The 25,410-nt window shown below is 64.1% G+C and overlaps 3 protein-coding genes across 8 annotated transcripts in view; 2 read left to right on the forward strand and 1 right to left on the reverse strand.

Moving 5' to 3' along the window:
- Window positions 1-12,598, forward strand: part of CEP131 (centrosomal protein 131) — an 18,117-nt gene extending 5,519 nt beyond the window's left edge. Inside the window, exons 6-26 of one of the 4 annotated variants that reach the window (XM_029928762.1) lie at window positions 971-1,087; window positions 2,162-2,317; window positions 3,681-3,798; window positions 4,139-4,255; window positions 4,475-4,635; window positions 5,126-5,207; window positions 5,684-5,866; window positions 6,253-6,429; window positions 6,505-6,624; window positions 6,776-6,901; window positions 7,272-7,388; window positions 8,090-8,192; window positions 8,814-9,015; window positions 9,210-9,317; window positions 9,397-9,514; window positions 9,857-9,931; window positions 10,740-10,882; window positions 10,958-11,135; window positions 11,307-11,459; window positions 12,190-12,250; window positions 12,328-12,598. In XM_029928762.1, coding sequence (XP_029784622.1) covers window positions 971-1,087; window positions 2,162-2,317; window positions 3,681-3,798; window positions 4,139-4,255; window positions 4,475-4,635; window positions 5,126-5,207; window positions 5,684-5,866; window positions 6,253-6,429; window positions 6,505-6,624; window positions 6,776-6,901; window positions 7,272-7,388; window positions 8,090-8,192; window positions 8,814-9,015; window positions 9,210-9,317; window positions 9,397-9,514; window positions 9,857-9,931; window positions 10,740-10,882; window positions 10,958-11,135; window positions 11,307-11,459; window positions 12,190-12,249 — 2,614 coding nt within the window. In that variant the 3' untranslated portion in view covers window position 12,250; window positions 12,328-12,598. Of the gene's footprint in view, window positions 1-970; window positions 1,088-2,161; window positions 2,318-3,680; window positions 3,799-4,138; window positions 4,256-4,474; window positions 4,636-5,125; window positions 5,208-5,683; window positions 5,867-6,252; window positions 6,430-6,504; window positions 6,625-6,775; window positions 6,902-7,271; window positions 7,389-8,089; window positions 8,193-8,813; window positions 9,016-9,209; window positions 9,318-9,396; window positions 9,515-9,856; window positions 9,932-10,739; window positions 10,883-10,957; window positions 11,136-11,306; window positions 11,471-12,189; window positions 12,251-12,327 lie in introns of all 4 variants that reach the window. The other 3 variants (XM_029928761.1, XM_029928759.1, XM_029928763.1) reach the window with 3 other exon arrangements.
- A 4,466-nt stretch (window positions 12,599-17,064) lies between these two features.
- Window positions 17,065-21,957, reverse strand: PVALEF (parvalbumin like EF-hand containing). 3 transcript variants are annotated; one of them, XM_029928968.1, is made up of 5 exons: window positions 21,739-21,957; window positions 18,876-18,988; window positions 18,533-18,668; window positions 18,118-18,233; window positions 17,211-17,257 (listed from the first exon to the last, which is right to left on the reverse strand). In XM_029928968.1, the coding sequence occupies exons 2-5, from the start codon at window positions 18,979-18,981 to the stop codon at window positions 17,211-17,213; spliced, it is 405 nt and encodes a 134-aa protein (XP_029784828.1). In that variant the 5' UTR covers window positions 18,982-18,988; window positions 21,739-21,957. The 3 variants fall into 3 exon arrangements, with proteins under 3 accessions (XP_029784827.1, XP_029784828.1, XP_029784829.1); XM_029928969.1 differs by having other exon boundaries at window positions 18,876-19,027; XM_029928967.1 differs by lacking the exon at window positions 21,739-21,957 and having other exon boundaries at window positions 17,065-17,257; window positions 18,876-18,981.
- A 2,961-nt stretch (window positions 21,958-24,918) lies between these two features.
- The window catches only part of AATK (apoptosis associated tyrosine kinase), a gene marked incomplete at its 3' end in the record, with an annotated part of 29,371 nt that continues 28,879 nt past the window's right edge, over window positions 24,919-25,410 (forward strand). The window contains exon 1 of the mRNA XM_029927115.1: window positions 24,919-25,132. Within this exon, the coding sequence (XP_029782975.1) occupies window positions 24,919-25,132 (214 nt within the window). The remainder of the gene's footprint in view (window positions 25,133-25,410) is intronic.

Consider the following 25,410-nt stretch of genomic DNA (forward strand, 5'->3'; position numbering starts at 1 on the left):
GCTGGGAGTCCTCAGGTTGGCAGACGCTCCAAGTCAGAGCTTTTCCTGCCGAGAGCGGGCTGATCAGGGCCGGGCATCAGCACGGATTCTTTGGGACGCCCTCGGACATCCTGTCTGTTGGCCTCTAGCGTGCGGGTCTTTCCTCAAACGTCCGGAAGATTGGTTCTGCCAGCATGTAAGAGAGGACCCTAAAAGTTGCCTGGTGGCTCACTTTGGGGTGCCTGGGCGGGGGCCCGGCTGCTGTCCTGGGGGTCCACACGTGTTAGTTCGGTCTCTCCGAGGAGGGGTTCTCTGGTCTCCTGGCTCAGGGTTAGAGTCCTGCCCGCCACTGCTGTGGGCCCGGCGGGAGAGGCCGGCAGCGTCCTGCTCAGCACACAGGTCCTTGCGGCTCCTGGCGGGCCAGCCCCTCGTCTGGAGCGCAGGGATGGGCTGGGGGCCTGGGTGCTGAGGGTGAGGGAGGCTCAAGTGCCCCCACTTCCCACACATCCCTGGGGTTCCGGGGAGCAGACCAGCCACTTCTGGGCGTCCCCCCTGTCCCTCCACGTGTCACTGACCCCTGGCCCTTCTCATCCTGCTAAAACTTTGCGGTCATGTTTCCGCGGCAGCCTCGTCCTGCATTCCCTTCGTCCCCATGTGTTTATACCAGGTGCAGTCCTTCCCGTGGGTGCGAGAGGGCGGAGAGAGCTGTGTCCGCTCCCATCGTGCTTCCCTGGCCCCGAGAGGCCCGTTCTCCATTGACGACGGTCTGTGGCCTTCTCCCCGCAGCAGGCACCCCAGCCGTGAGCGGGCACTTCGGTCCTGCTCCGTGGGACCCCCTGGGCAGAGAGCCCTCCTGCGTCCCGAGAAGGCCCCTACTGCCAGTGTGGTGGCTGCCGCGGGGCCCCAGGGACGCTTGGGCGGCGCCACGGTGAGCACGACTCAGGCTGCGCCGCCTCCCGCAGCCTGATGCCAGCCCCGTGTCTTCTGGCAGGAGCAACAAGGGCGCCGTGGGCAACCGCGTCACCATCATGCTGCACAACCGCTACGTCCCCTCGGAGAAGGCGCCGCCGCCGCCCAAGAGCTCCAACCACTCAGCGCCCTCCCTCAAGTAAGGCGGGGGCTCCGGCCTGGGGCGGGGGTGGGGGCTGGTGCACACGCAACGGGGCAGACCCCAGACTCCCCGAGCTGCCGCCCTCGGCAGCTGGGGGCACCAGGGCAGAGAGACACCAGACCTGGGTGGGTGATCCCCCCAGTGTGGGGTCCCCGCCGAGGAAGCCGCAGCCTTTCCCTGAGTCTGCAGCCCCCCGGCTGAGGCCAGAACGGCCCCGTGCATGTCACCCCATCCCCCTTGCCCGGCACACTCGGAGTCAGGGGTTGCCCGTCAGGTGTCTTGGGTCACCGTCTGGCTCTGGGATCTTGTGACTTTTGAGACTTCTTTGCTTTTTAATTAAAAAAAATTTTTTTAATGCTTTATTTTATTTTTGAGAGAGAGAGACAGTGTGAGCAGGGAAGGGTCAGAGAGAGGGGGAGACACAGAATCTGAAACAGGCTGTAGGCTCTGAGCTGTCAGCACAGAGCGGGATGTGGGGCTTGAACCCACGAACCGCGAGATCATGACCTGAGCTGAAGCCAGATGCTCAACCAACTGAGCCACCCAGGTGCCCCAACTTTTTCATTTTTTAAATCATTTTCTAAAGTGTATTTATTTTGAGAGAGAGCGCACACGGCATGTGCATGGGGTGGGGGGAGGAACAGAGAGGGAGAGACAGACAGAGAATCCCAAGCAGACTCCACACTTCAGCACAGAGCCTGACGCCGGGCTCAAACTCATGAACCATGAGATCATGACCTGAGCCCAAATCAAGATTCAGATGCCTAACTGCCTGAGCCACCCAGGTACCCCAGACCTCTTTGCTTTTTTAACGTAAAGAGCCCAGTAACCCACCCAGTGGGCCCTGTGTGGGGGACAGGTGGCCCTGGGGACCAACTAGCGTGTGGAAACTGGAGAGCAGGCCGTGCCCACTCCCGACGTCCTGTCAGTGTGTCCTTCCAGGCCTGGGCCCCGGGGACAGAGCTGAGACAGCACCCTCTTCTTGCAGGCGGAGGCGCCGCCGGGCCGTGGGGGGTCTGGGCGGGCGCAGGCCTGGGCAGGCGCAGTGAGCTCTTTCCGCTCTTCCGTTAGCAACATCCTCAAGGCGGCCACCGGCGAGGGGGACAGCCACGGCTCCGGCAGGCCACACAAGAATTTCTCCTGCAGCAACCCCGTGGCCCAGAACAACGTCGGGGGCCCCCCGGGCCCGCTCAGACGGAAGGAGGTGACAGAGGAGGAGGCTGAGAGGTGACCGCAGGCTAGGGGCCAGGAGCGAGCCTGAAGCTCCCATCGTAGAAATTTCCACTTAAGAATTGTTTTAAAATATGGAGGCCGATAGAGTAATGTACTGTACGAGCTCATTTATACCGAATGTCAAGAAGAGGCAGATTTGGAGAGGCAGAACTAGACCCACAGCTGCCTGGGGCCCGCGGCTGCGGGAGGGGGCTTTCTGGGGGTGACAGAAATGCTCTAAAACTGGGTCACGCTGCCCGTCCTACGATCCTGCAAATTTATGAACAACCATTGAACCGTGTACTTAAAATGGACAGATTTTATGGCATGTAAATTGTACATCACTAAAACCGTTAGTTAGAAAAGCATTAAGTGGAAGGAAGACATAAAACTAAAAACACCCCAAACAGCCTTATGGCCACGTCCCCTGAAACTCTCCCCGGGGGTCGCCGAGGGTGGGCTGCGGCCGAACTTTCCACCGGGTCCCCAGGTCCAGGGCGTCGCTCCTGGTCAGGAACCTTGTGCTGGTCAGAGCGTGGACTGTGGGAGCTCCCCCCAGTGGGCGGCCACCGTGCTGTCCCATGGGAGCCTGGGGACGGGGCCCTGGAGGTGGGCGGGGGAGGAGGAGCCGGCAGCCAGGTGCGTCCCGTCTGGCTGTGCGTAGCGTACAGGCCCCGGTGCGTCTGTCTCAGCGCCGTCCGTGTCCCCTGTGTGCCTGTCCCAGGTTATCCAAGGCCTGGATGCTCTGTTAGGGCTTTTGCTGCATGATTTGGCAAGTGGGCCCGAGAGTTGAGGTTAAGGCTTTTTAGAGTTTACTCAGCCTTACTGAGTCACGTGATTGGTATTGGTGTGCGATAAGACGCATCCACTTTAGACGTATTGTTGAGGGAGTTCGGACACGTGGACACAGCTCTGTGGTCTGCAGGTACCCCCACCAGGATAGAACATCCGTCACCCCCAGAACCCCCCGTAGGCCTTTTATCCTCTGGGCTCGACCCTGGCCATATCAATCTGTCCCCCTAAGGCTTTGCCTTTTCTAGAATACTCTATGGCCTGAGCACTCAGCCCGTGGCCTGTCATGTCCAGCCGGGTCTCTGGTTTGCTTTCTGTTGGTGAATAGCACCCACCATCAGGATGGCAGCGCACCCACAGCTGCGTGTACTGGGCACGGTGCCAGGCCTTTGGGCTATTCCTGGCGATTGTGCATAGAGTCTGTGGATGGGCATTTTCACTTCCCCAGGGACGTGCAGCCACAGGCTGCCCTGCCCACCCGGACCTTCGGGGGCCCCCCCCAGAGGAGAGGCCGCCCCTCACTCACTCGTCGGGCCCCGCGGGTGCACAGGGCCCCACCTCAGTTCTGAGCCCGCTGCCCTCGCAGGTTTATCCACCGGGTGAACCAGGCTGCCGTCACCATCCAGCGCTGGTACCGCCAGCAGGTGCAGCGGCGCCAAGCCCGAGCTGCCCGCCGAGAGCGCCTGCGCGCGTCCAAGCAGGAGGTCAGTGGGGGGGGCGGCTGTGGGAGCCCCACAGGCGAGAACCCCAGGGGTCCCTGCTGGGTATAGTGGGGCTTCTGGGACCCGTGGGCCTGAAACATGGAATTGCCCCGTGGGCCCACACCCCGTCTGGGGGCTCCCTTCCTCCCTGCCCTGAGTCGGGGCCCCTGCCCCGAGACGCAGAGCTGTCTCCCCACCCAAAGGAGCCGCTGGCCACGGGGAGGGAGGCTTGTCTTCTTTGGGACAGAGAAGTGGCGGTTTGGGGGTCTGGGGGGCCCGTGAGAACCCAGGTCTGGACTGAGCGAGGCCGTCTCCCCCATCAAACCAGCTATGGCTTCCGCAGGGGCAGCGGGAGCAGTTGGGAGACGGGAGCCCCTTGGGCCTGCACCAGCAGAAGGAGGCGGCCAGGAGGAAGGTCCGGGAGGAGAAGGCGCGCCAGGCCAGGAGAGCGGCCATTCAGGTGCCACAGCAAGCCCAGTGCCAAGTCGGCAGACCCCTGCCGGGTCCACCCCCTGTGCCTGAGAGCGAGACTGTGCTCCTGGGGGACCCCTGCTGCTGCCTTCCCTGGCCCGCCTCCCCCCAAGCTCCTGGACGCTGGGCCTCGGGACGGCCTGGCGCAGGGAGGGCAGGGCGCCCGGCTTGTTCTGGGCGAGGCTCCTCAAGGTGTCCCTCATGGCAGGAGCTTCAGCAGAAGCGAGCCCAGAAGTCAGGCGACCCTGAGCTTGGGCTGCTGAAGGAGGCGCAGGAGATGGAGAAGCCCCAGCCTGCCTGGCCTCCCCGGAGGCCGGGCAGCCCCACTCAGGCCCACCAGACCTGCAAGGCCAATAACGCCAATGCCGGTGAGCCCCCCCGAGGCCTGCCCCGCCTCTGCCTCCCGGCTCTGAGTGCCCTCCAGGTCACTGCCCTGCCTGGCACCCCAATCCCCTGGGAGGGCTGTGGCCAGAGGGAGGCGTGGCCTCTGCGCCGTCCCTTGGCCCCCACGACACTGCCCATTTGGCTGCTTCCACCGTGGAGGAGGGGGCTCGGCTGTGCAGCCCTCCCCCCGCTCCCCCTGCTTCTCCGCTCCCACCTCTCTTGTTCTGAAGCTGGACACTGTGACCCTAAAGACCAGTGAGGCCGAGAGTCTGAGGTGGTTGCACCAGCTTCCCTGACCCTTCCCCCCAGGGGTCAGGGCTCCTGAATGTTCCCTCTGCTCCGTGTGAAGCCTGCCACGGTCCCCACTGTCACGTGCTCCCCTCCCCTGTGCGTGGTCTCCTCTCAAGGGCCCTTCCAGATTTGCTGCCCCCAGGTGGGGCGACGCCCCGCGGGCCAACGCTCTGCTCTGTCATGCAGGAGCTGGCTTCCGAACCGCAGGCGCGGAGGACCCCCGCCCCCCGGCCTCCAGCTCCTCCCCGGAGCCCGGCAAGCCTCAGGTGTGCGTCCGTCCGGCCCTTCCTGTCCGCCCCTCCAGCCTCAGCCCCTGCGTGACGGTGGGGTCACTCGTGTCAGGAATGGCTGCCCAGAATGGGTATTGTTGCAGGGAGGGGTCTCACGGATTGCTCCAGAACCCCCTGGGCTGCGACAGACGCCCTGGGTGGGGTCCCTGCGTCCACACCCGCAGAAGGGAGCAGGAAGCTCAGGGGTTGGGTTTGGGCTGAAGCCCCTGGGCTGAGGGGCAAGGAGGCCAGGCCACTCTCTCCATCTTCCTGGAGGTGGGTCAGGGCGTGCCTAATCCGTGTGGCTCAGGGGCCGTGACCCTGTGCAGAGGCGGCCTGCCCTCTCCCTGCCCCCACAGTTCTCGGGGGGGGGGTCTCCACCTCTGATGGCCTCAGTGGTCCCCACAGTTCTCGGGGGGGGGTCTCCGCCTCTGATGGCCTCAGTGGCTGTCCCTCCTGCCTGTCTACTGCAGGATGCCAGCTCCCAGGGCGTGGCCAGTGAGGATCTGGAGGCGGTGGGCCCCGCCCAGGGCAAGGCCCAGTCCAGGGCGACCCTGGACGAGCTGCTGGCCACGCTAAGGCTGCTGGAGGAGGAGCCCGAGCCACTGCCCAACCCCCGGGCCTATCACAAGGACAAATGCTCCTGGACCGACGAGGTGACCGCAGGCCGTGTCCTCCCTCGACCCAGCCCCTGGTGTGGGTAGGGTGGGGGCCAGGGGAGCCCACTGGGCTTCTGCTTGCTTCAGTCGGGCCCCTAACAAGGGCCAGATGGGGCTCTGTTGAACTCCCCACTCATTGAAGGGTGTGCCGAGGTTTAGGGTGCTCAGAACAGCCGGGGGCTGGGGGACGGGTGCTGCCTTTCTGACGGCACCCTTAGGCGATGCCCTGCGGGCATCTGGGCAGCCTGAGAGGCCTTTCCTTCCAGACCAGGTCCGGCCGCTTTTCCTAGCTGTGCCTGCACTCGCTCCAGGGGTCCCTGAAGGTTAGAGTTAGGGCTCTCGGCCACACCTCAGCCCCTGAGGCTGTGCCCCCTCCCCTGCAGGAGGACGATGCCAGCCCCCTGACGGCAGACAACCTGGAGAGGTTTGGGAAGCTTGGCACGTGCGCCAGTCCCCCCGAAGACGGGACTCTGCTCTCGGAGGCCAAGCTGCAGAGTATCATGAGCTTTCTGCACGAGATGGAGAAGTCGGGGCAGGACCGGCCGGCCTCAGCTCCCCAGGTGCGGAGGGTCCCTGGGGAGGGACGCCGGGTCATCGCTGACCTGGTCATCGCCTGACGCGTGCCGCCTTCCCAGGGGCTGGTGCCAGACGAGGGGCGCCCGGAGCCCACATGCACGGTGAGCTCATCTGTGATGCGGCTGCAGCTGGAGGTGGAGGAGAAGAAGCAGGCGGTGGGGCTGCTGCAGAAAGCGCTGGTAGCGTCCTGCTGGGTCCCCGTCCCATCCCTGTCCCCGCCCGGGGCCGTCACCGCGTCAGCACCCTGGCGAATCCTCACACACCCTGCGGGGCCATTGCTGCCTCGCCCCTGGTCCCCCAGCTGGGTGTGTGTCCGCCCCGCCCCCACAGGTGCAGCAGCGGGACCTCACTGTCCGGCGGGTCAAGGAGACTGAGAAGGAGCTGGGCCGGCAGCTGCGGCAGCAGAGGGCCCACTACGAGGCCACCATCCAGAGGCACCTGTCCTTCATCGACCAGGTGCCGCCACCCAGGCAACTGGGCACCAGGGGACAGGGGCCGGAACCTGCAGGGCCCAAGGGGTCGTTGGGTTCCAGACTGGCTTGGGCCTCACGGAGACTTCTAGACCCGTGGGGCTTCTGGGCAGGCCCACTGCCCCCTGGTTAGACACGGCAGCATCTTCCCTGTGGGGGCCGCTTGGCTGGGGGTCCAGGGCATCACTGGGTGCTCCCCCAGCCACGCCCCCAGCCATGCCCCTTGTCCACATGCATGCCTGTGGTCTCGGCCCCAGGGCTCCCCAGCAGGAGAGGAGGGTCCCCTTGTCAGTGGTCACAGGGGTGGGGCCCCTCCTCAGGGCGGCCACCTCATTCCCGGCCTTGACCTGCCACAGCTGATAGAAGACAAGAAGGCCCTGGCGGAGAGGTGCGAGGCCGTGGTGGCCGAGCTGAAGCAGGGCGACCAGAGGCGCCGGGACCGGGAGGCCCAGGTGCAGGAGCAGCACGAGCTGGTGAGCCCCTTGGGTGGCGCTGCGGCCACTTCCCTGCAGCCCCCGCGGGCTCTCGGGCCTCCTGGGGAGCAGGGCAGCCTCGGAGCAGAGGAGTCACGGTCGGGGGGAAGGTTGCAAACAAGATTATTGGGCCTGCGCCCTGCACCCGGACGAGGTGCCGCCCTCCACTGGAGCTGTGCTGGGTGCTAGATCCCCGGGGGGGGGGGGGGTGGCGCGGCGGATCACCCCTCCCGCCTCACACACGAGGAGGCGGGGCTGGGAGTGGGAGGAGCCACCTGCCGGTAGTGCTCTGGCTCTGGGCACCTGGGCAGAGGGACCTCCCCTGTTGTCCTGGTTTTGCCGCCTGAGGACCGGGCCCTGCCTCACCCTGCTTTAATGGTGGTAACAGGCTGCCTCCCCTGCCCTGCCCAGTGGCACTTCCCACTATGTGGGCAGCCATGGTCCCCAGGCTGAGAGCTGACTCGGGGTAGGATGGTGGCACCAGGGTTGGGGGCCTTTGGTCACACAGAAGTGGGGACCCAGGAGCGCCCCAGTAGGGCCTCTGCAGGCCGATCACTTCCCCCATCTCAAGCCTCCAGACTGGACCCTGCCTTGGCCTCCAGGGAGGGCAGAATAGGAGCACTGGTGTGTGCAGGGCCGGGGTGGGGGTGGGTGGCTGAGGGGCCGGGGTCTCTGCCGACTTCCTGTCTCTTCCGTCGCAGGAGATTAAGAAACTCAAAGAACTAATGAGTGCCACTGAGAAAGTCCGAAGAGAGAAGTGGATCAATGAGAAAACCCGAAAAATCAAGGAGATTACAGTCCGAGGTAGGGACCGGCCACACCTCGCTGGGGATCAGAGGCTGACAGGCCACATGGCCCCGGGGAGTCACAGGGGTCTGTGAGCCGGACCGGCAGTTCCGGGCATACCCACAGGAGATGGCCTTCCTGGGCCGCTACAAGGCCTCTGCCGGCTTCGAGGCCCGGAGGAGGCAGGGAGGGGGCTGGCCATGGGCCGAGGATCTGGCACAAAGGGTGGGTCCGAGAGGATGGGCCTTGCCTGCTCTCTGCTGCCTTAAGTCTTTTACGTTCCAGGGGCTTGAGTCGGGTGGGAGCATGTGGGGCACACGGGGTCCCTGCTACCTGCTTAGAGGGTGGATCTGGGGGCCGACGGGGCACCCCAGCTGTGCCTGTGCCCTGCTTTCCTGCCCCGGGACACTTCCCGGTGACTCCACGGGCGGGGGTGGGGGTGGAAGTGGTGGGCCCAGGTGGACTCAGCTGTGCCTGGGGCTGGAGCCTCTGGGTGGCAGGGTGGGGGGGTCCCCTGGCTGGACGGCAGTTCTGGTGTCAGGGTGGGGGACAGCACTGGGGGTAAGGGTCAGGTTGCAGGCAGTGGGCAGAGCTCAGGGGTCCTCTGCGGCCCCCCGCATTGTGGCCCCCTCCCTCCAGGCCTGGAGCCCGAGATCCAGAAGCTGATCGCCAAGCATAAGCAGGAGGTGAAGAGGCTCAAGAGCCTGCACGAGGAGGAGCTGCTGCAGGTGGACGCGCGCGCGGCCCAGCGCTACGGGCGCCAGGTGGAGGAGCTGCGGGAGCACCTGGAGCGCGAGAAGGAGGCGCTGGGCCAGCAGGAGCGGGAGCGAGCCCAGCAGCGGTGCGTGCGCGGGAACTGGCGGACTTGCCAGGGACAGGACGGGGGCGAGCAGAGCCTGGGAGGGCGGGGGACAGGGAGGCTGGCACGGGGGGCGTGGCCTCCCTGAAAAGGCCGCCAGGACGGTGGAGGCCCTGGGCCGGGCGGGGCGGGCAGCCAGGTCCCCAGCCGAGCCCCTCCTGTCCCTCGTCCCTCAGCTTCGAGCAGCACGTGGAGCAGGAGCAGCGGGCCCTGCAGCAGCAGCGACGGCGGCTCTACGAGGAGGTGGCCGAGGAAAAGGAGCGGCTGGGCCAGCAGACGGCCAGGTGCCGCCGGGAGGGGCCTGGGCACCGCCTGCCGCCCCCGCCCCCGCCCCCATCCGCGCTGACCTGTCGCTGCTCACAGGCAGCGGGCGGAGCTGGAGGAGCTGAGACAGCAGCTGGAGGAGGGCAGCGCAGCCGAGGCCCGGGCCCTCAGAGCCGAGTTCGAGAGGGGGAGAGAGGAACAGGAGCGGCGGCACCAGGTGTGCGCGCCTGCGTCCTCGGGTCCTGCCCCCCGAGTCCCGTCCACCGCGTTCCCTTGCATCTCCTGCGGCCTGGGCCCCCATCCCTCTCACCTTCCCCGCGTACCCCACCCCGTCCCATCCGTGTGTCCCCTGCACCCCCACCCCTCCGGCCACTACTGGGCGATGAAGGCTCTGTGTCAGGGTCACCATCCGGGCCTGACCCTGCCTGCCAGAGTGGCAGCCACTTGGAGCTCTGGGCAGAGCCTGCAGACCCTCTCCCCTGCCCCCTGCACACCCTCTGCCCAGCTCACACCCGGGCAGGGGCTCCACGCCTGTTCTCACTGTGTTGCCGCCACCCAGATGGAGATGAAGGCCCTGAAGGACCAGCTGGAGGTCGAGCGACAGATGTGGGAGGCCAGCTGCGCCAAGAAGGAGGTGGGGAGTGGGAAGCCCCCGTGTTCCTTCCTGCCCAGCACCCCAGACATCAAAGCAGGCGGCATGAGGGTTCCGCCTCTGTGGCCTCCCCGAGGGCAGGGTTCCCGGTGTCACACGGTAAGGCAGCTCCGGAGGTGGGGGGAGCCCCGGCAGCGTGCTTGTGTGAGTGCCCGGCCAGGAGGCGGGGTCAATGGGCAGAGGGGGCCGAATCTCGCCCCTCCCTTCCTCCCGCTGGCTGCTCTCAGGGTTAACACTCAGCCAGCAAGCAAATAGGGACGCTCTGCAGGTGGTCTCCCTCCTTAGCTTCCGGTGCCTTCCACAGGCATGGACTGCACCGCCAGGCTCACCTGTCTCGGAAAGAGGCGGTGGTTGACAAGTGCACAGGGCCACACATGAGGCGATGGCCCATTGGCCCAGTGACAGACCTCAGCAGTGGCCGGGCAGCCTCCCCATGTGCCCTGTAGCCGCACACAGCGGCCACTGTATCCATAGGACATGTTTGCAGATGGGGACAGCTGGTTCAGAGGGCTCGTGGTGCAAAACCTGACATGGTTTCCAAGTTGCCTTCCAAAGGCCCGCCCCCTCTGGGCCTTCACTCGCCAGGCCTGGAGGTGAACCCTGTTCTCAGAACCAGGACCTGGGTCCTCCTGTGATCCTGGCGGGTCTGGCAGCAGACGGGCCCCTGTGTGCCCCAGCCATGTCCTCCCTGGGTCTGAAGATCCAGCATGTGAGCCGCCGAGGACGGGAGGGGGGCAAGTCCTGCCACCCCACGTACCTGGCAGGCCCCCCAAGCTCCCTGTGCCTTCAGGAGGCGTGGCTTCTGACCCGGGAGCGGGAGCTGAGGGAAGAAATCCGGAGAGGCCGGGACGAGGAGATCGAGCTGGTCATCCACCGCCTGGAGGCGGACACAACGCGCGCCAGGGAGGAGAGCGAGCGGGCCGCCGAGAGCCGGTGAGGCCCTCTCCTTCCGCCCCGCGCGGCCCTGCGCCCCCGGGGCCCCCTGACCCTGCCCTGCCGGCCCCCCAGCGTCAGGCGCATCCGGGACAAGTACGAGACGGAGCTGTCGGAGCTGGAGCAGTCCGAGCGGAAGCTGCAGGAACGGTGTGCGGAGCTGAAGGGGCGCCTTGGGGAGGTCGAGGGGGAGAACCTGCGTCTGCAGGGCCTGGTGCGGCAGAAGGAGAAGGAGCTGGCGGACGTGGCGGCGGTGAGCAGGACGGGAGTGAGCGGGGCCAGCGTGAGCAGAGGTGGGGGTGGTGGAGTGAGGGGGGTGGTGAGCGGGGATGATGCTGTGCGGTAAGCCGTGCGGGGCAGGGGCGGGGTGGGCGTGGCCCCAGCACATCCGGGTCCCGCTCACACCTGCCCCGCGCCGACCCAGGTCAACCAGCAGCTGGTCAGCGAGCGGAGTAGCCTGGCCGAGGTGCTCCGCCAGGAGTTCGCCGACCGGCTGGCAGCCTCCGAGGAGGAGACCCGGCAGGCCAGGGCCCAGCTGGAGCAGCTGAGGCGGGAGAAGCAGGCGGAGCTGGAGGAGGTGCACGGGAGGTGGGCTGTGGGCTGGAGCCGGGTCCTTGGGGAGCACGGGGGAGGGGAGGAGGGGGGCAGGAGATGTGGTTCTTGGAGAGCACAGGTGGGGGAGGGAGGCTGTGGGCCGAAGCCAGGGTCCTTGGGGAGCACTCGGAAAGGAGTGAAGTGAGGTGGGGGCTGGAGATGGGGTCCTTGGGGAGCATGAGGAAGGGGGGACAGGGTCCCTCAGCTCCAAATGACAGGACACTGGGCTTGAGAAAGGGAAGTGGGGTGCATGTCTGCCGCTCCTTACCGCCCACGCAGGATGGGGCCATCAGCAGCTGCTGGGCGGTCCACCTGCGACGTGGCCCCAGGGCCCGGCTGTCCTCGCCTCCCGGGATCCCAGCATCCCAGCGGGACTGGGATCTGCTCTATTCCGCCCCAGGAGCGCGGCCTCCAGGGAGGCCTGGGTGAAGCAGCCGCTCACGTTCGGAAGGAGTCCCAGCCCCGGGGGCTCAGGAGCGGGCAGCTCGCCCAGCCCAGCAGGACCCCTCAGTCCTTCCAGAGAGGCGGACCTGGGGCGGCTCCCTCCAGGGTTCCCACCAAGGCTGGTCCTGTGGGCCGTGGCCTGGGGCCAGCCGTGGGGGTCACAGCGCCAGACATCAACCCCTCCCGGCTGGGCGGCCACGCTCAGCTGCTCGCCAGCCCGGAGTCTGGCTGGGGGACCGTGCCAATGCCCACTCTGTGCTCCCCCGCAGGGTGAAGGCGGCCCTGGCAAAGAAGGAGGAGGCCGTTCGCAGCCTCCGGAAGCAGCATGAGGTGGGTCCCCGAGGCCGGGCCTGGGGGTGGGGGTGGGGGACAGCCAAGGCCTGACCGCAGGTGGGCGCGTGTCACAGGCCGCCGTGAAGCGGGCCGACCACCTGGAGGAGCTCTTGGAGCAGCGCAAGCGGCCGTTTCCCAGCGCCAAGTGATCGCGCGCAGCATGGACAGGACTGGGCTGCAGGGCTGAGGGCGGCGGGGGGAGGGGGGTCCCCTCCCGGCCCTGGGCCCTCCTGGCCCCGGCCCCACCGTCCCCTTCCCTCCCTCTGTCCTGGGCTCAGGTCATCCTGAGGTTAGAGCTCCACAGCTGCATTTTAATAGTAAAAATATGTTTTTAATAACTTGGTATGACCCTGCCTGTCTCTCTCTCTCCTGGGCTGGTGTAGGGATGGTGGCGGCCGGAGGCCAGGCATGGGGGTGTCCCCAGCTCTGCTCTCAGTCCCACGCCCTGTGCTGCCCGGCTGGCCCTGCGGCCCCTGGGGCTGAGTGGCGGCCGCTGAGCACAGGGAATGGCTGCCGCTCCGGCCTGGGCCCTCGGGCTCCCTGGCTGGCCCGCGGGGTCCCGGGAGCTCGGAGGCCCTTCCCCGGCTCTCTCCGGATGCCTCGCTCCGTTGTGCTCCTGTGGCAGAGACCCGCTTATTCCTGCCCCCGCTTGGGGACGCCCCCTAGAGGTGTGCAGCCTGCAGCCCTTGAAGGGTGGGCACAGGAGAGGCCCTGCCCAAGAGGCGGGTGAGGCCGCCCCGGAAGTCAGGGTGGGGGTGGCGAGAGGGCCACAGAGAGGGTGCTTCTCCCGGATGCGCCTCCCCTCCCTCTGCTGGGCGCACTTGGGAGCGCACTCGCGTGCTGGCCCAAAGTCCCTGCAGCCCACACTGCTGGGCGCACTTGGGAGCGCACTCGCGTGCTGGCCCAAAGTCCCTGCAGCCCACACGGGGTGACCTCCGGCACGTGGGTTGTGGCAGGGCCGCCCGGGGGAGGGCTGGAGCAGCTCTGGGGGTGTGTCCGCCCTCGCTTCCCTCTCCCTCTTTGGTTCCGGAGCTGGACGCAGCAGGGAGACTGGCAGGGCTGCTCTGGCCTGACCCCTGCCCAGGGCGGGGGCATCTGCCCTGGGCCCGTCTGTGTCCCCTCCTCACGGGGCCGTCTCGTCCTGTGAGATGCTGGATGGGGAGAAGGTGGCCGTCCGGCGTGTGTAGCGGGGCACCCCGTCTGGGGCTTGAGGGCAGGAGGGGCCGCCTTGGTCTCCCGCAGAGCTGCTGGCCGGCTTCCTCCCTGCAGGGCCAGGATTGCCCTGCAGCTGACCCTCTGCCTGCAGTTCTGAGAGTCAGGCGGGCCTTCTGGCACATGCTCTCAGGTGCCTGGAAGGGGGGATGGCTGGGCCCCCGGGGAGGGGAGGGGAGGGGAGGGGCGGGGAGGGGTGGCAGGCACGAGCTCTGATCCGTCCCTGGGCTACAGCTGCAGCCAAAGGGTTTGGGCCACACAGGGGAAGGGTGGTTCAGACCCCCCTGTGCACCAACACCCCCCCCATTCCTTGGAAAAGGTATTTTTGTCTGAAGCTGTTATTAGGAGATGCCAGGGGGAAGCTACTGTAAGTTACTAAACTATGTATTTTTGCAAGTGGGCTTTTCAGCAGGTGGGAAGACACCTAGGGTAGGTCCAGAGAGGGGGGGAGGTGGGAAACCGGTGCAGGTGGGCAGGGGTGACGCTCTGACCCAGGGCGGCCTGACTTCCCAGCCCGGGCGGGACTGGGCGCCACCCAGCAGGAGCTAAGCCCCCTGTGGGCAGGGTGGCGGGATACCCTCAGTTCAGACACAGTCCCTTCCCCAGAGGGCTGCGGGTTATGGGGGGAGGGGGAATCTCTGGCCCTACCCCGCCTGGACCCTCTCCCCAAGGCCACTGTACGAGTGGCCCTCTGACAATGTGCTTCTCACCCACGGCCCTTTCTGGTGACAAGTGACAGCACAAACAAATCCTTGAAGTTCCTGTTGGATTCGTGCCAGGCAGAACCATGAGCAAAACAGACCAGCAGCCTGCCCCATGGGGTGTGCCCTGCAGGAGGGGGCAGGCCAGGGGGCGAGGGCCTTGACCTTTCAGAATTTCTCTACTTCCCTCCCTCTCCTTTAAATTTGATCTTCTTTTCTTTCTCTGACTTCTCAGGAAGCGTTCTTAGATCACTGATGGTCTGCCTTTCTCTCCTGAACTGATGTAGCAAACGCTGTGTTTTCTCCAAGCAACATGAGATTTTGATTTATTGCCGTTTCATGATTCTTAGGTTCAAAGTATTTTTTCTGTGAACTACGGGCTGTTTAGCACTGCATTGTTTTTCTTTTTGGGTTTGCTTTCTCACTTGACTTACCTATGGTCAGAAAATGTGTTCTATGTTATTTCAAGTCTCTGAATCGATTGAGACTTGCTTTATGGCCGTTTGGCCAATTTTGGCAGATGATCTATCTGTTGATGTAAAGAGAATGCGGTTGTTGGGTGCAGAGTTGATCTTTATCATTTGGGTTGAGTTCACGCATCGTGTTTCTAGTCTTCTGTATCCTGACTGCTTTCTTCCTTCTCACTCTATCAGTGCCCAAGAGGAATGGTTAAATCTGCCACTATGAATCGTGCATCACCTCTTGCTCATTCTAGTTGGCTCATTTTTGCCTTAGGAATTCTGAGACTGTGGTAGTGGGCGCGCGCGTACACATTTCGAGCCGTGTGCTCTCCTGTGAGCTGACCCTTCCCCCCTGCCTCACACCACTTCTCCCCTACAGTCTCGGTCGTTGGACCGTGGCGGCCATGCCTGCTTCCTCACTGTACTGTCCGTATGGTGTTTGTCTGTGACTCTGTATTTTCAGGCGTTCCATGGCCGTGCAGCCACAAATAATAGGCAAATAATTAGGCATGGCCAGGGCTGGCCTGCATGAAGCTGCATCAGCCCCTGATCCAGAGGGGTTTCTTCTGCTCTGAAGGGGAGTGAGGGAAGGGATTGGGCAGCTGAGCCTGGACCCCAGTCTCTGTGAGGACGGGCTTGGTTCTCCTGTCCTCACTCCTTACTTCTAGCCCCTGAGGGCCCTAAGCAAAGCCCCTCCTCCTCCCTGGCAGATACGAGCACCCAGGCGGCCACCAGACACCCTCCTCAGCTGCTCAGCCCCTTGGCCACTGTCACCAACTGGTGGTGCTTGACCGGGAAGCTGTGCCGATATCAGGCTCAAAACCTTTCTTCCCCGATCTCAGACCCCGTGCCCTTAGTGCTTTTCTTGCTCACAATAACCGTGATAATTGAGTGTTGTAGCATATTCGGGGAAAGACACCAGGGCGAGGAGGTGAGGAGTGCGTGGGGAGGGCGAGTGTGATGTGCAGCAGGGGGTAAGGACTGGCTCCTTTGGGACGTGACATCTGAGGAAACATTGAAGGAGACGACGGAGCTAGTCACGCACATGTAAGTCTAGGGAAGGGCATGGCGGCCTGAGAGCGGCTGCTCGGGGGGAGCAGTGAGGAAGCCAATGTGGGGGCTGGGAGGGGTCTGAAGTCCAAGGACTTGGCTTGACAGGGGGGCTTCTAGAGGGTTCTGAGTGGAGGGATGGATCTGACTTCCTTTTTTTTTTTTTTAAGTAAGCTCTGTGCCCAACACAGGGCTTGAACTCACAACCCCAAGATCAAGAGTCTCCTGCTCTATCGACTGAGCTATTGGGGAGCCCCAGGTCTGACTTGTATTTATAAAGGTCCCTCCGCTGTTGTGCCGAGAACCAATGGGCCGGTGGCAGGTGGGCAGCTTGCTGGGGGCAGAGCAGGGGATCCCACAAAGTGGGTGAGGGAGGGGTGCAGGGCGATGCGTGAGTAGGCCTCGCTCCTGCCACAGCCCAGTGAGGGTGCTCCCGAGGGGCGCCTTCACTCCTGGGGTGGTCCGGCCACCTTGGCCCCTCCTTCCTGGAGGATGTGAGTCCCACAGAGACTGGAAGAGAGAACCCACTTCCTATAAACTGCGCCATAAGCCACACTTGCCCATGTGTTCGCCCGCCACATGTGGACAGGGGAGGCTGGGAAGGGGGCCCAGGGCCAGGCCCCGGGATAGGAGGGGTGCAGCCCGTGTGTAGATCTCCAAGCTCCTGGCCGAGCAGCCTCAGCAATCAGGCAGCGCAAACAGGAAGGTATGGGTGGTGGGTCTTTGGGGAAGGGGATCAGAGCTCAGCCTTGGGCTCTAAGTTTGAGGTGCTTTTTCCCCATGAAACGGGGTGTCAGGAAGCCAAGATGGACACAGGAATCAGGAGCACAGGAGAGGGGGGATGGGAACCCTGGCTGCCAGGTGGTACTTGAATCACGGGACAGGAGCACCCCCCTTCCCAGAGGGTAAGCTTGGGGGGAGCGAGGCCCTGAGGGGGGAGGGCCATCTCTTCTGCGGGAAGAGGCTGGGGAGAAGGAAGGAGAGAGCCAGGAGACAGGCAGAGACTGACTGCAGTGCACAACGCAAGACACAGGCCAGGGCCCTCTTGGGACCCTGGGGTCTCCGGTGTCCCCGCTCTGTGTTCACATGGCCGCTGTGAGAACCCAGGGCAGCCTAGCAGAGGGCAGCTGGGCTGGGCCAGGGGGTTCTGCGGGGGTCTGGGCCCAGAGAGCACAGTGCTGGGAGAGGCGAGAGACGGCTTTGGAACCCCCTGCAGGTGTCCCCGGGGTTGTGGGGACAAGGGGGGGTGCAGAAGGGGCAGGGGCTGGATGGTCCACCGGCCCGGCCTCCTGTCTTCCCCGCTACACCCCACACGCCTGCCCTGCCCCCCGGCTCTCACCTAGACCCACGGCCCTCTCCCAGCGCACACACACCCCCCAAGAAGCACTCAGGCTGCACTGTTCATTTAATGACTTTTTTCTTCCAGTTCCCTGGCACATGCTGCGTCCGCCCCACAGCCTCCTTGATCGGGCACACAGATGCCCCACGATGCCCCATGGGGTAGCTTTCCCTGGCCCAGGGCTGGGCATGGCACTACTTCTTCTTTGGAACTTTCTCCTTTTTGATCAATTCAGAAAATTCTAGAATAGGAGACAGATTTCTAGTAAATAATTCCCTGCCTTGTGTCCCTCAAGCCCTGCAGACCCAGTGGGGAGACATGCCCCCTTTTATGAGGGGGGTCTCAGGAGGGAGGGGACCCTGCCTCCAGCCCTCCTGGGTCCTGGGGAGCAGGATCGACCCCCACTGTTGCCGTGTGTTCTGTGCCCCCACCCAGGTCCTTTGGGGGTTAGTGATGGACTGGGTCTTTGTGGGGGCCTTCCAGAATTCCCTTTAGAGCTCCTCAGATCATCCTGCCTTTCTCAGTGGGGAAACTGAGGCACAGAGAGGCTGGGGCTCTAGGTCCCAAGCAAACCCTCTGGCCATGCTACGCTCCTGTTAAGTCTAGGGGCCACCCCACAAGGGAGGGTTTGCCGGCCCAGAGGTGCGGTGGGCTCACAGCTGGCAGGGGGGTCTGGAGGTCTGTCCCTCTGGGGCTCTGAGCCTTGCTCGACTGTTCTCAGGGCCACCTTGCTGCCCTCTGGCCCCAGGGCCAGCAACTGGGGGCGTGGTGGGGGGCAGGGCTGCAAGATGACCAGACCCCGGGGTAGCCATGGAGAGCCCAGGCTCTCCCCGCCCACCGCAGACCACCCCTCCATCCACCGCACCACGGCCCCTGCTACGCACTGGCTGGCCTTCCCCACAGCCCTCTCAGCCCACCTCTCCCCTGCGCTCAGCATCCCTGACGCACAGCTTCCCCTCTGCGGAGGGTGACGGTGCCTGGGGGTGGGGGACCTGCTCAGTGCGCCACCCAGATGGGTGCGTTGAGACATGGGGCCCTGGGGGGGGGCCGGCCAGGGAGGTCCTGAGGGGCACCTCTGCCCCTCCGTCCGCGCTGACCCACCTTCGAAGTCGATCCTGCCGTCCCCGTCCGTGTCGGCCGCCTGGATCACGGCCTCCGCCTCCTCGTCCGTCAGCGGGGCGGTGGGTCCGCTGCTGGGGATGGTGGACAGGATGTACCTGGGGCCAGGGGTGGGCTCGGGTCAGCCGAGGGGTGTCTGGCCGGCGCCCAGTGGTTTGCAAGGTGCTCACTTCCCCCTTCACAGGTGGGGAACCTGAGGCCCGCCTGGAGTGTGGTCTCTGGGCCTGGCGCCGGTGCTGTGGGCCCGGGCTGTTTCTGGCCGGCCCCTCCTCCCACAAGGCCGGCTGGGGCCCGACGGGGTGGGGGGTGCCGGGTATTGTGCGGGGGGGAGGGGTGGTGGCCACGGACGGGCCCGGGGCCCAGGCTCAGCACCCCGTCGCTGACGGCGGGCCGTTACTTGATCTCGTTCCACTCGATGAAGCCGCTCCTGTCCTTGTCCAGAGTCTGGAAGGCCTGGCGGATGGCGCTCTCCAGCTGCCCCGAGGCCTGGAATTTCTGCATGTACTCCAAGAACCTGGCGTAGTTGAAGGAGCCTGGGACAGGCAGGCGCGGGTCACGCAGAGCCCGGGGGACGCTTCTGCTGCGGGCGCCCCGCACTTCCCCTCCCCCACCCCGTGCATGCGGGGCGCTCAGCCCAGGGGAGGGGGAGCAGACGGACTCCTGTGTCCACTGCTTCCTTGGCCATGGCTGGGCCAGGCCCGGGGCGGGGACACGGTGCGGGGACGAGGGGTGTGCTGTACCGTGATGCCTCATGTCCGTGGGCAGCAACTCTATGTCCTTGTCTGACAGGGACGTGCCCATGGCCAAGGCCATCTTCTTCATCTGAGAGGAGTAGTCCTCGTCCATCCTGGCCCTGCAGTGGACAGGGGCCAGCTCGGTGGGCGCACACGGGCTGGGTGGGGGTGCTCGGCTCAGACGAGAGCAGACCCAGTCCCCTGCCCGGCGCCAGCTCCTGCCTCCAGAGTTGGGTCCCCAAAGGCCTGGACCAGGCCCCCAGGTGCCCTTGACCGCAGAGGCTCTTGGGGCCCCAGGTCTTACGGAGACCCCTGTTGTCTCTTGCTAGCTGGCCCCTCGGGGCACCACATCTACTTCACAGAAGAGGCTGAGGCCTGAGTCCGGTAAGTGACCATCACCAGGCCCCTCGCTCTGCTCAGAAGATGTGGTGGCTGCCCTCTGACGCCCCAGGGTCATCAGGGAACTTTCCTCTGTCCCTTCAGGTCCATCTCAAAGCCGCCTCCTCTAGGAAGCCTTCTCTGTTACCTAAAGCCCCACCTCCTTCCATCAGACCTCAGGGCCCACGGCCCTGGCCTCGCTCCCCAGCCCCCAGCCCGGCACCTTGACACCCTGGTGGCCACCTGACCACCCGCAGTGAGGTGTGCTGAGTGGGGCCGGCTTCCAGCCCGCTGTAGATTGAGCCCCGCCCGGATGCTTTGGGCGGGAGGACCACAGCCGGCGGAGGAATGCGTGTCACTGTCCTCAGTTCACGGAGAGCCCGAGTCGGGCAGGAGCCACCGAGGCAGGCCAGGACTCCAGCCAGACGGTGGGGGTCTGGTCACAGGCCGAAGGGTCAGCAGGTGGGGACCAGGCTGTGCTGTGGTCGGGGCGGTGCCTTGTGACCTGCCGGGCTCTCGGGTTGCCGTCCCTGGGGGGGGGTTGGGTTCTGGGGCTTGTGGCAAAACAGCTATTTCAGAGGCTCCTTGGCCCTCTCGAAAGTTCACGGGGTGGTAGAACTTTCTGGAATATACTCCCATGGCCAGGAAGGGCAGCCCAGTGGCCCGTGCGTCCTGAGTGGGGCTTGGCAGTGACTGGAGGAGTCTCTCCTTTCTTCCCAGTAGATAAGCCACAGGTCAAAGGTTGCAACTCGACCCCGGCAGCCAGGGGAGCAGGAGTGCTGGGCCCGGCCCACGGGCACGTCCCCCTTCCCGATCCTGGGCATGCCCCACAGCTGTTCCGGGCCTCAGCTTCCTCATCTGTGAAATGGGGAGACCCCTGCCTGCCCTGCCCCTTCTCAGGGTCGCGTGAGGAGCCAGGAGGGAAGGGAGATGCCAGGAGGAGGGCTTTGGGCCCTGGACTGGGCCTGGAGCTGAGCCTCTGAGTGTTGTCCCTAGTAGCCAACTTCAGTGGCCGCTCCAGGAGGTGTGTGTGGAGGGGAGGGGGTCCGCTGGGGCCAGGTGCAGGCCTGGGCCACAGAGCCGCACAGGACAGGCCCCACCCCGACCCCCACATCCTGGGCTGAGACCCCGATTCCCCTTCTCCCACCCCAGAATCTCAGAGTTCCATTCCGGAGGGAGGGGGTGCCCTGCCTGCCACCTGGAGCCCTGCCAGAGCCAGGGTCACCCGCTGTACGAAGGAGGGGCTCAGCCAAAGCCCAGGCCTGGTTTGGCTGAGCCCGGGGTTGGCATCCCGTCTGCGGAGCCTGGTGGGTGCCCTGGGCTGTCTGTCTACCACACGCTCCACCCTCTGCTCTCAGGGGTCCCCCCCACAGGAAGGCAGAGGAGCCTGAGATCAGAGCCCGAGGGGGACAGGGCCAGCGGCCTCAGGCTGCTGGTGTTGTATTTATAGACCTGATCCAAGGCCTGGGATGGAGTCTCACTCACCCCCGGAGGGAGGCTGGCGTCTCCTGCCAGAGCTGCAGGTGTGGGAGCTGCGGGGCACCACACACAGCCGCTCTGTGGTGCCCGAGGCCTCTGCCCGGCCTCCCATGCTGCCCCCCGCGCCTGGAAAGGCACCCACTTCACCCTGTCCCCCAGCCGGACCCTTCCTCCCACCGCACTGACTTCTGCAACCAGAGCAGGACGGGGCTCAAAGCCTGGCTAAGACCCCCCCAGCATTGCTGTGTCCTGAATGCCCTCTCAAGGCCGGAAGGGACCTCCTCCGACCCCTGACCCCTGGGGACCACCCACGAGTCCTCCTGGGGGCTGTGTTCCACAGCCGGCACCTGCCGGTGAGTCACCAAGTTCAGGTGCTGGCATGAGAAAAATGTTGCATGGGCTGTGGGGGGGGGATAATTGAGGCACGGGGTCCCCTCTGACGGGAACTGGGACTCGGAGAGGGCTGGGAGGGCGTAGGGTAACTGAGTCAGGAGGCTGCCTCAGGCAAGGACTGGGTCCCAGAGAGGGCTACGGGGTGATGGAATAGGGCCCCTCAGATGGGGACTGTGTCCCGGGGGATCCAGAGCTGGCTTAGCGTGCCTGCCAGAGTCAGCTGGTCTGTGGGCCTTGGACCCTCCCCCCTGCCAGGCTCTCTGACCCCCCAACTCCGCACCTGGGGCCCTGAGGTGAGTGAGTGGGTCTCAGCCTCCCCACACGGCTCCCCCAAATAGCACTTTCTGGGAGGCCACCCCAGCACGTGTGTGCACACGAGCCCACCCATGCAGCCCGAGGCCCAAACAGCTGCGTTAGACTGAGGCTCCCTGCGGGCTGCCCCTCCCCTCCCCTTCCTCCTCCTTTGCTGGCATCCCCTGGACCTCCCAGGGGTCTCCTCAGCCCCCTGGGGCCCCCCTTGTCCTATGGATAAAAATGAGGCCCCCAGCTTCCGCCATGCAGCCTGGGAGGCTCCGGCTGGGCCCGGAGCCCCTGCCACCCCTCCCCGGGCAGGGCTCACCTGCGTCTGGCTTCCCTCGAGGGTCCTGGGGCGGCAGGTCAGTCTGGGGGTGCTGAGAGCTGCGGGGACTCCAGCTTTTATACCTGCAACCCCTGGGCCTGTTTACAGCTTGGGCTGCACCTGTCCCCCCTCGCCGCCCCTCCCAGGCACTCCAGCCTGGCGCTGGCCTCCCCCAGGGGCTTGCTGGCACTTGGCACGTCCACACTGGGCTGGGCAGACTGGCTGTCAGCAGCGCCTGGTCTCCCCAGGGCCGGGGTGGGGGCGGGGAGAGCAGGCAGCAAGCGGAGGTTCTGTCTGTTGTGTTAGGTCCCGCCCTGCCTGCTGGCCTTGTAGGGCTGAGGGGAGTGTGGGGGTCCAGGCGGTGGCTGGCTGGGCCTGCCATGGTCACCCAGCATGTCCCAGGAGCCATCAGAAGCCACTGGATCCCCCCGCCACCTCCATGAGCAGCCAGGCTGGGCAGCTGTCCTTTGTGCACGGGCCACGTAGGGGACCAGGGAGCCATGGCAGGGCTGGCCATAAGGTGGGGTGGGGACAGGAAGGTCTCAGGCCATGCTGCCTCCCACCAGGGCTGCGGGACCCTGGGCAGCGCTGGCCTCTCTCCCTGAGCAGGGCCCTCACAGGACCGTCCCCGAGCTGAGAGCACGGAGACCAGAGACAGATGCACCCCGGGAACCCTTCCTGGCTGACGCCTGCCTGAGGCACCTTCTGTCCGTTTTCTGGGCCCGTGTGCTTCACAAACAGGGCGGCACCCCGGTACCGCGCCTGCGCAGCTCCGCGTCAGCCCCTGCCCAGCCCCAAGCCCAGCGGTGCCCTGCAGGGGCTTCCCTGGCCCGTGTGCACAGCGTGGACGCCGCTCTGGGATCTGCTTCTCTGTGAGTCGCTCACGCGTGTTACCCTGCATAACAGCTTCAGGAGAGGCTGGCAAGCTGAAGATGTTCCAGAAACTTCTTTCCCTGGCCGCTGTTGGACCCTGGGCAGATCCCAGCATTTTTCTCATAGAGACGCTATTTCAATGTGAGTCTCTGTCCAGGGAAGCGTCCCCTCCTCAGCTATGGCCACAAGGTGATTGGGACAAACGGTGAACAATCCCACTTTCTTGCCCTAAAGATTCTCGGCACGCCTGTCCCTTCCGTGCGCGTGCGCACCGACCCCGAGGTCTCGTCCCCAGCAGGCAGCACTGACACCCCCTCAGTGTCCGTGTCCATACAGTGACACGCTGTTCGGCATGAGAGGAATGAAACACTGGCCTGAACCACAGTGGGGACAAACCCTCACACCACGGGGGACAGGAGCCAGTCACAGGGGACCGCGGAGGGTGTGTTCCGTTTGTCTAGAATACCCAGAATTGGCAAATCTGTAGAGATAGACAGCGGGTTGGGGTTGCTGAGGGATGGAGGGGTGGGAAGTGAGGAATTCACATATAATGGGTATGGGCTTTTATTTTGGAGTGGGGAGAACGTTCTAGAACTGGTTGCACAACATTGCGAATGGACTAGATGCCACTGAATCGTTTATGTTAAAATGGTTTATTTTATGTTGTATGAATTTTCCTCTATTAAAAAAAGGAAATATTTGAGGTGCCTGGGTGGCTCAGTCGGTTAAGCGTCCAACTTCAGCTCAGGTCATGATCTCGTGTTTCTTGGGTTCGAGCCCCACATCAGGCTCTGTGCTGACAGCTCAGGGCCTGGAGCTTGCTTTGGATTCTGTGTTCCCTCTCTCTCTGCCCCTCCCCTGCTCATGCTCTCTCTCTCTCTCTCTCTGTGAAAAATAAACATTAAAAAAATTTTTTTAATGTAGAATGGGAAACAATGCTTTTTTAAAAAAAGATTGATTGATTTATTTATTGAGGAGGTGAGACCATGAGATCACAAGCTGAGCCCAAATCAAGGGTCGGATGCTTAGCTGACTGAGCCACCCAGACGCCCTGAAACAATGCTTTTCATGAACCACAAAAAAATAAGCACCACTGAAGGGTCTTGCAGTGTGACTGGCCCAGTGCTGAGCCCCGCTCCACCTGCCCCTGCATTTTCCAGAAGGCCGGGGCTGTGTCCACCTCTGCCTGCGTTGCAGGGGAGGGGTGGGGAGCCTGGGGTGAGCTCCCCAGGAGGGGAGCAGGGCCCCTGGCACGAGCACCTGCCCTGCGTGGACACGTGGCCGGCTCCTGGATGGCCCCCACGCTTTCGTTTCTGTCGGGAGTCCCGCCACACCTCCTCACATGAGCCCCGACCGCTCTCTGGGCTGAGCTGGCCTGGAGGGGGTAATGGGGGCCACTTCACAGCTCCGGGCACAGCAGGCACAGTCCCCTCCTGCCAGGAACCAGTGCTGGCAGGGAAGGGCTGGCCTGCTCTCCGCCCCTCCCCCAAGAGCCCTCCCAGGCCCAGCCCTGTCCCCAGCCCTGGAAGTATAAGGGAAATTAGCCCTTCTTTTCCAGGCAGCTGGTTACCTGTCCCCTCCCCCCACTCCCAGGCTCCGGCCACTTCCTGGTATAGCCTGAAGGGGTGGGCCGGGTTAGTGGGTCTGGGGCTGTGGGTGCGGTGAATCCCCTGGGGGTGAAATCCGGGCAGACAAGGTGTCTCTGGGGCCCTACAATGCCCACTGTGGTGCCCTGCACAAGGGGTTGTGGGCTGAACCCGGGCCACCTCCTGTGCAAAAATGCTAATGTGTCTCTTTATTACAGGAGGGACTCTGGATGCTGTCCCTGTGCCCTTGGATTCGCCCCGTCTCCACCTCTGTAGTGGGATGCGGTGCCCCCGAAGACGTGTGTCCACCTCTGGTTCCCATCAGTGGGGATCTTGTTTGGAAATAGAGTCTGCGCAGGAAGCCATCAGAATCCTAGAGGAGAAAGCAGGCAACAACCTCTCTGACCTCGGCCGCAGCAACTTCTTACTGGACACACTCCGGAGGCAAGGGAAACAGAAGCAAAACAGAATTCTTGGGACCTCATCAAAATAAAAACCTTCTGCACAGGGAAGGAAACAATCAGCAAAACGAAAAGGCAACTGACAGGATGGGAGAAGATATTTGCAAATGACATATCAAAGGGTCACTAGCCCAAATCTGTAAAGACCTTATCAAACTCAACACCCAAAGAACAAATAATCCAATAAAGAAATGGTCTAAAAACAGGAACAGACACTTCTCCAAAGAAGACGTCCAGGTGGTGAACAGACACGTGAAAAAATGCCCAGCGTCACTCCTCACCAGGGAAATACACATCAAAACCACAACGAGACGCCGCCTCGCACCGTCGGAACGGCTGATGTAGCCACTCCGGCGACGGCAGGCGGTGGCGAGGACGCGGAGGAGGAGAGCCCTCTCGCGCGGCTGCGGGGACGCAAACCGGGTCCTCAGAGAATGAGAAATAGAACTGCCCTCCGACCCAGCGATGGCACTAGTAGGTATTTATCCAAGGGACACAGGGTGCTGTTCCGAAGGGGCGCGTGCACCCCCGTGTTCACAGCAGCGCCGTCGACGGCAGCCACCGTGTGGAGAGAGCCCAGATGGCCACCGACAGATGATGGATAAAGAAGATGGGGAGTATTACTCGGCAACGAACAAAACGAAATCTCGCCATTTGCAACTACGTGAGTGGAACTGAGGGTATGATGCCCAGTGAAATTAGTCAGAGGAAGACAAGTATCCTACGCCTTCACTCATATGAGGACTTTAAGA

Source organism: Suricata suricatta, chromosome 17 (assembly GCF_006229205.1).
Source record: "Suricata suricatta isolate VVHF042 chromosome 17, meerkat_22Aug2017_6uvM2_HiC, whole genome shotgun sequence".
NCBI classification, from domain to species: domain Eukaryota; kingdom Metazoa; phylum Chordata; class Mammalia; order Carnivora; family Herpestidae; genus Suricata; species Suricata suricatta.

Bases quoted from the DNA above. Each gene is read 5' to 3' on its own strand.
- PVALEF (XM_029928967.1), bottom strand. From the start codon at position 18,981: ATGGACGAGGACTACTCCTCTCAGATGAAGAAGATGGCCTTGGCCATG. The intron at 18,234-18,532 runs GTAACGGCCCGC...CCCTGGCCCCAG, and splicing joins ATCGAGTGGAACGAGATCAA to GTACATCCTGTCCACCATCC. The intron at 17,258-18,117 runs GTGGGTCAGCGC...CTCCTATTCTAG, and splicing joins CGGCAGGATCGACTTCGAAG to AATTTTCTGAATTGATCAAA.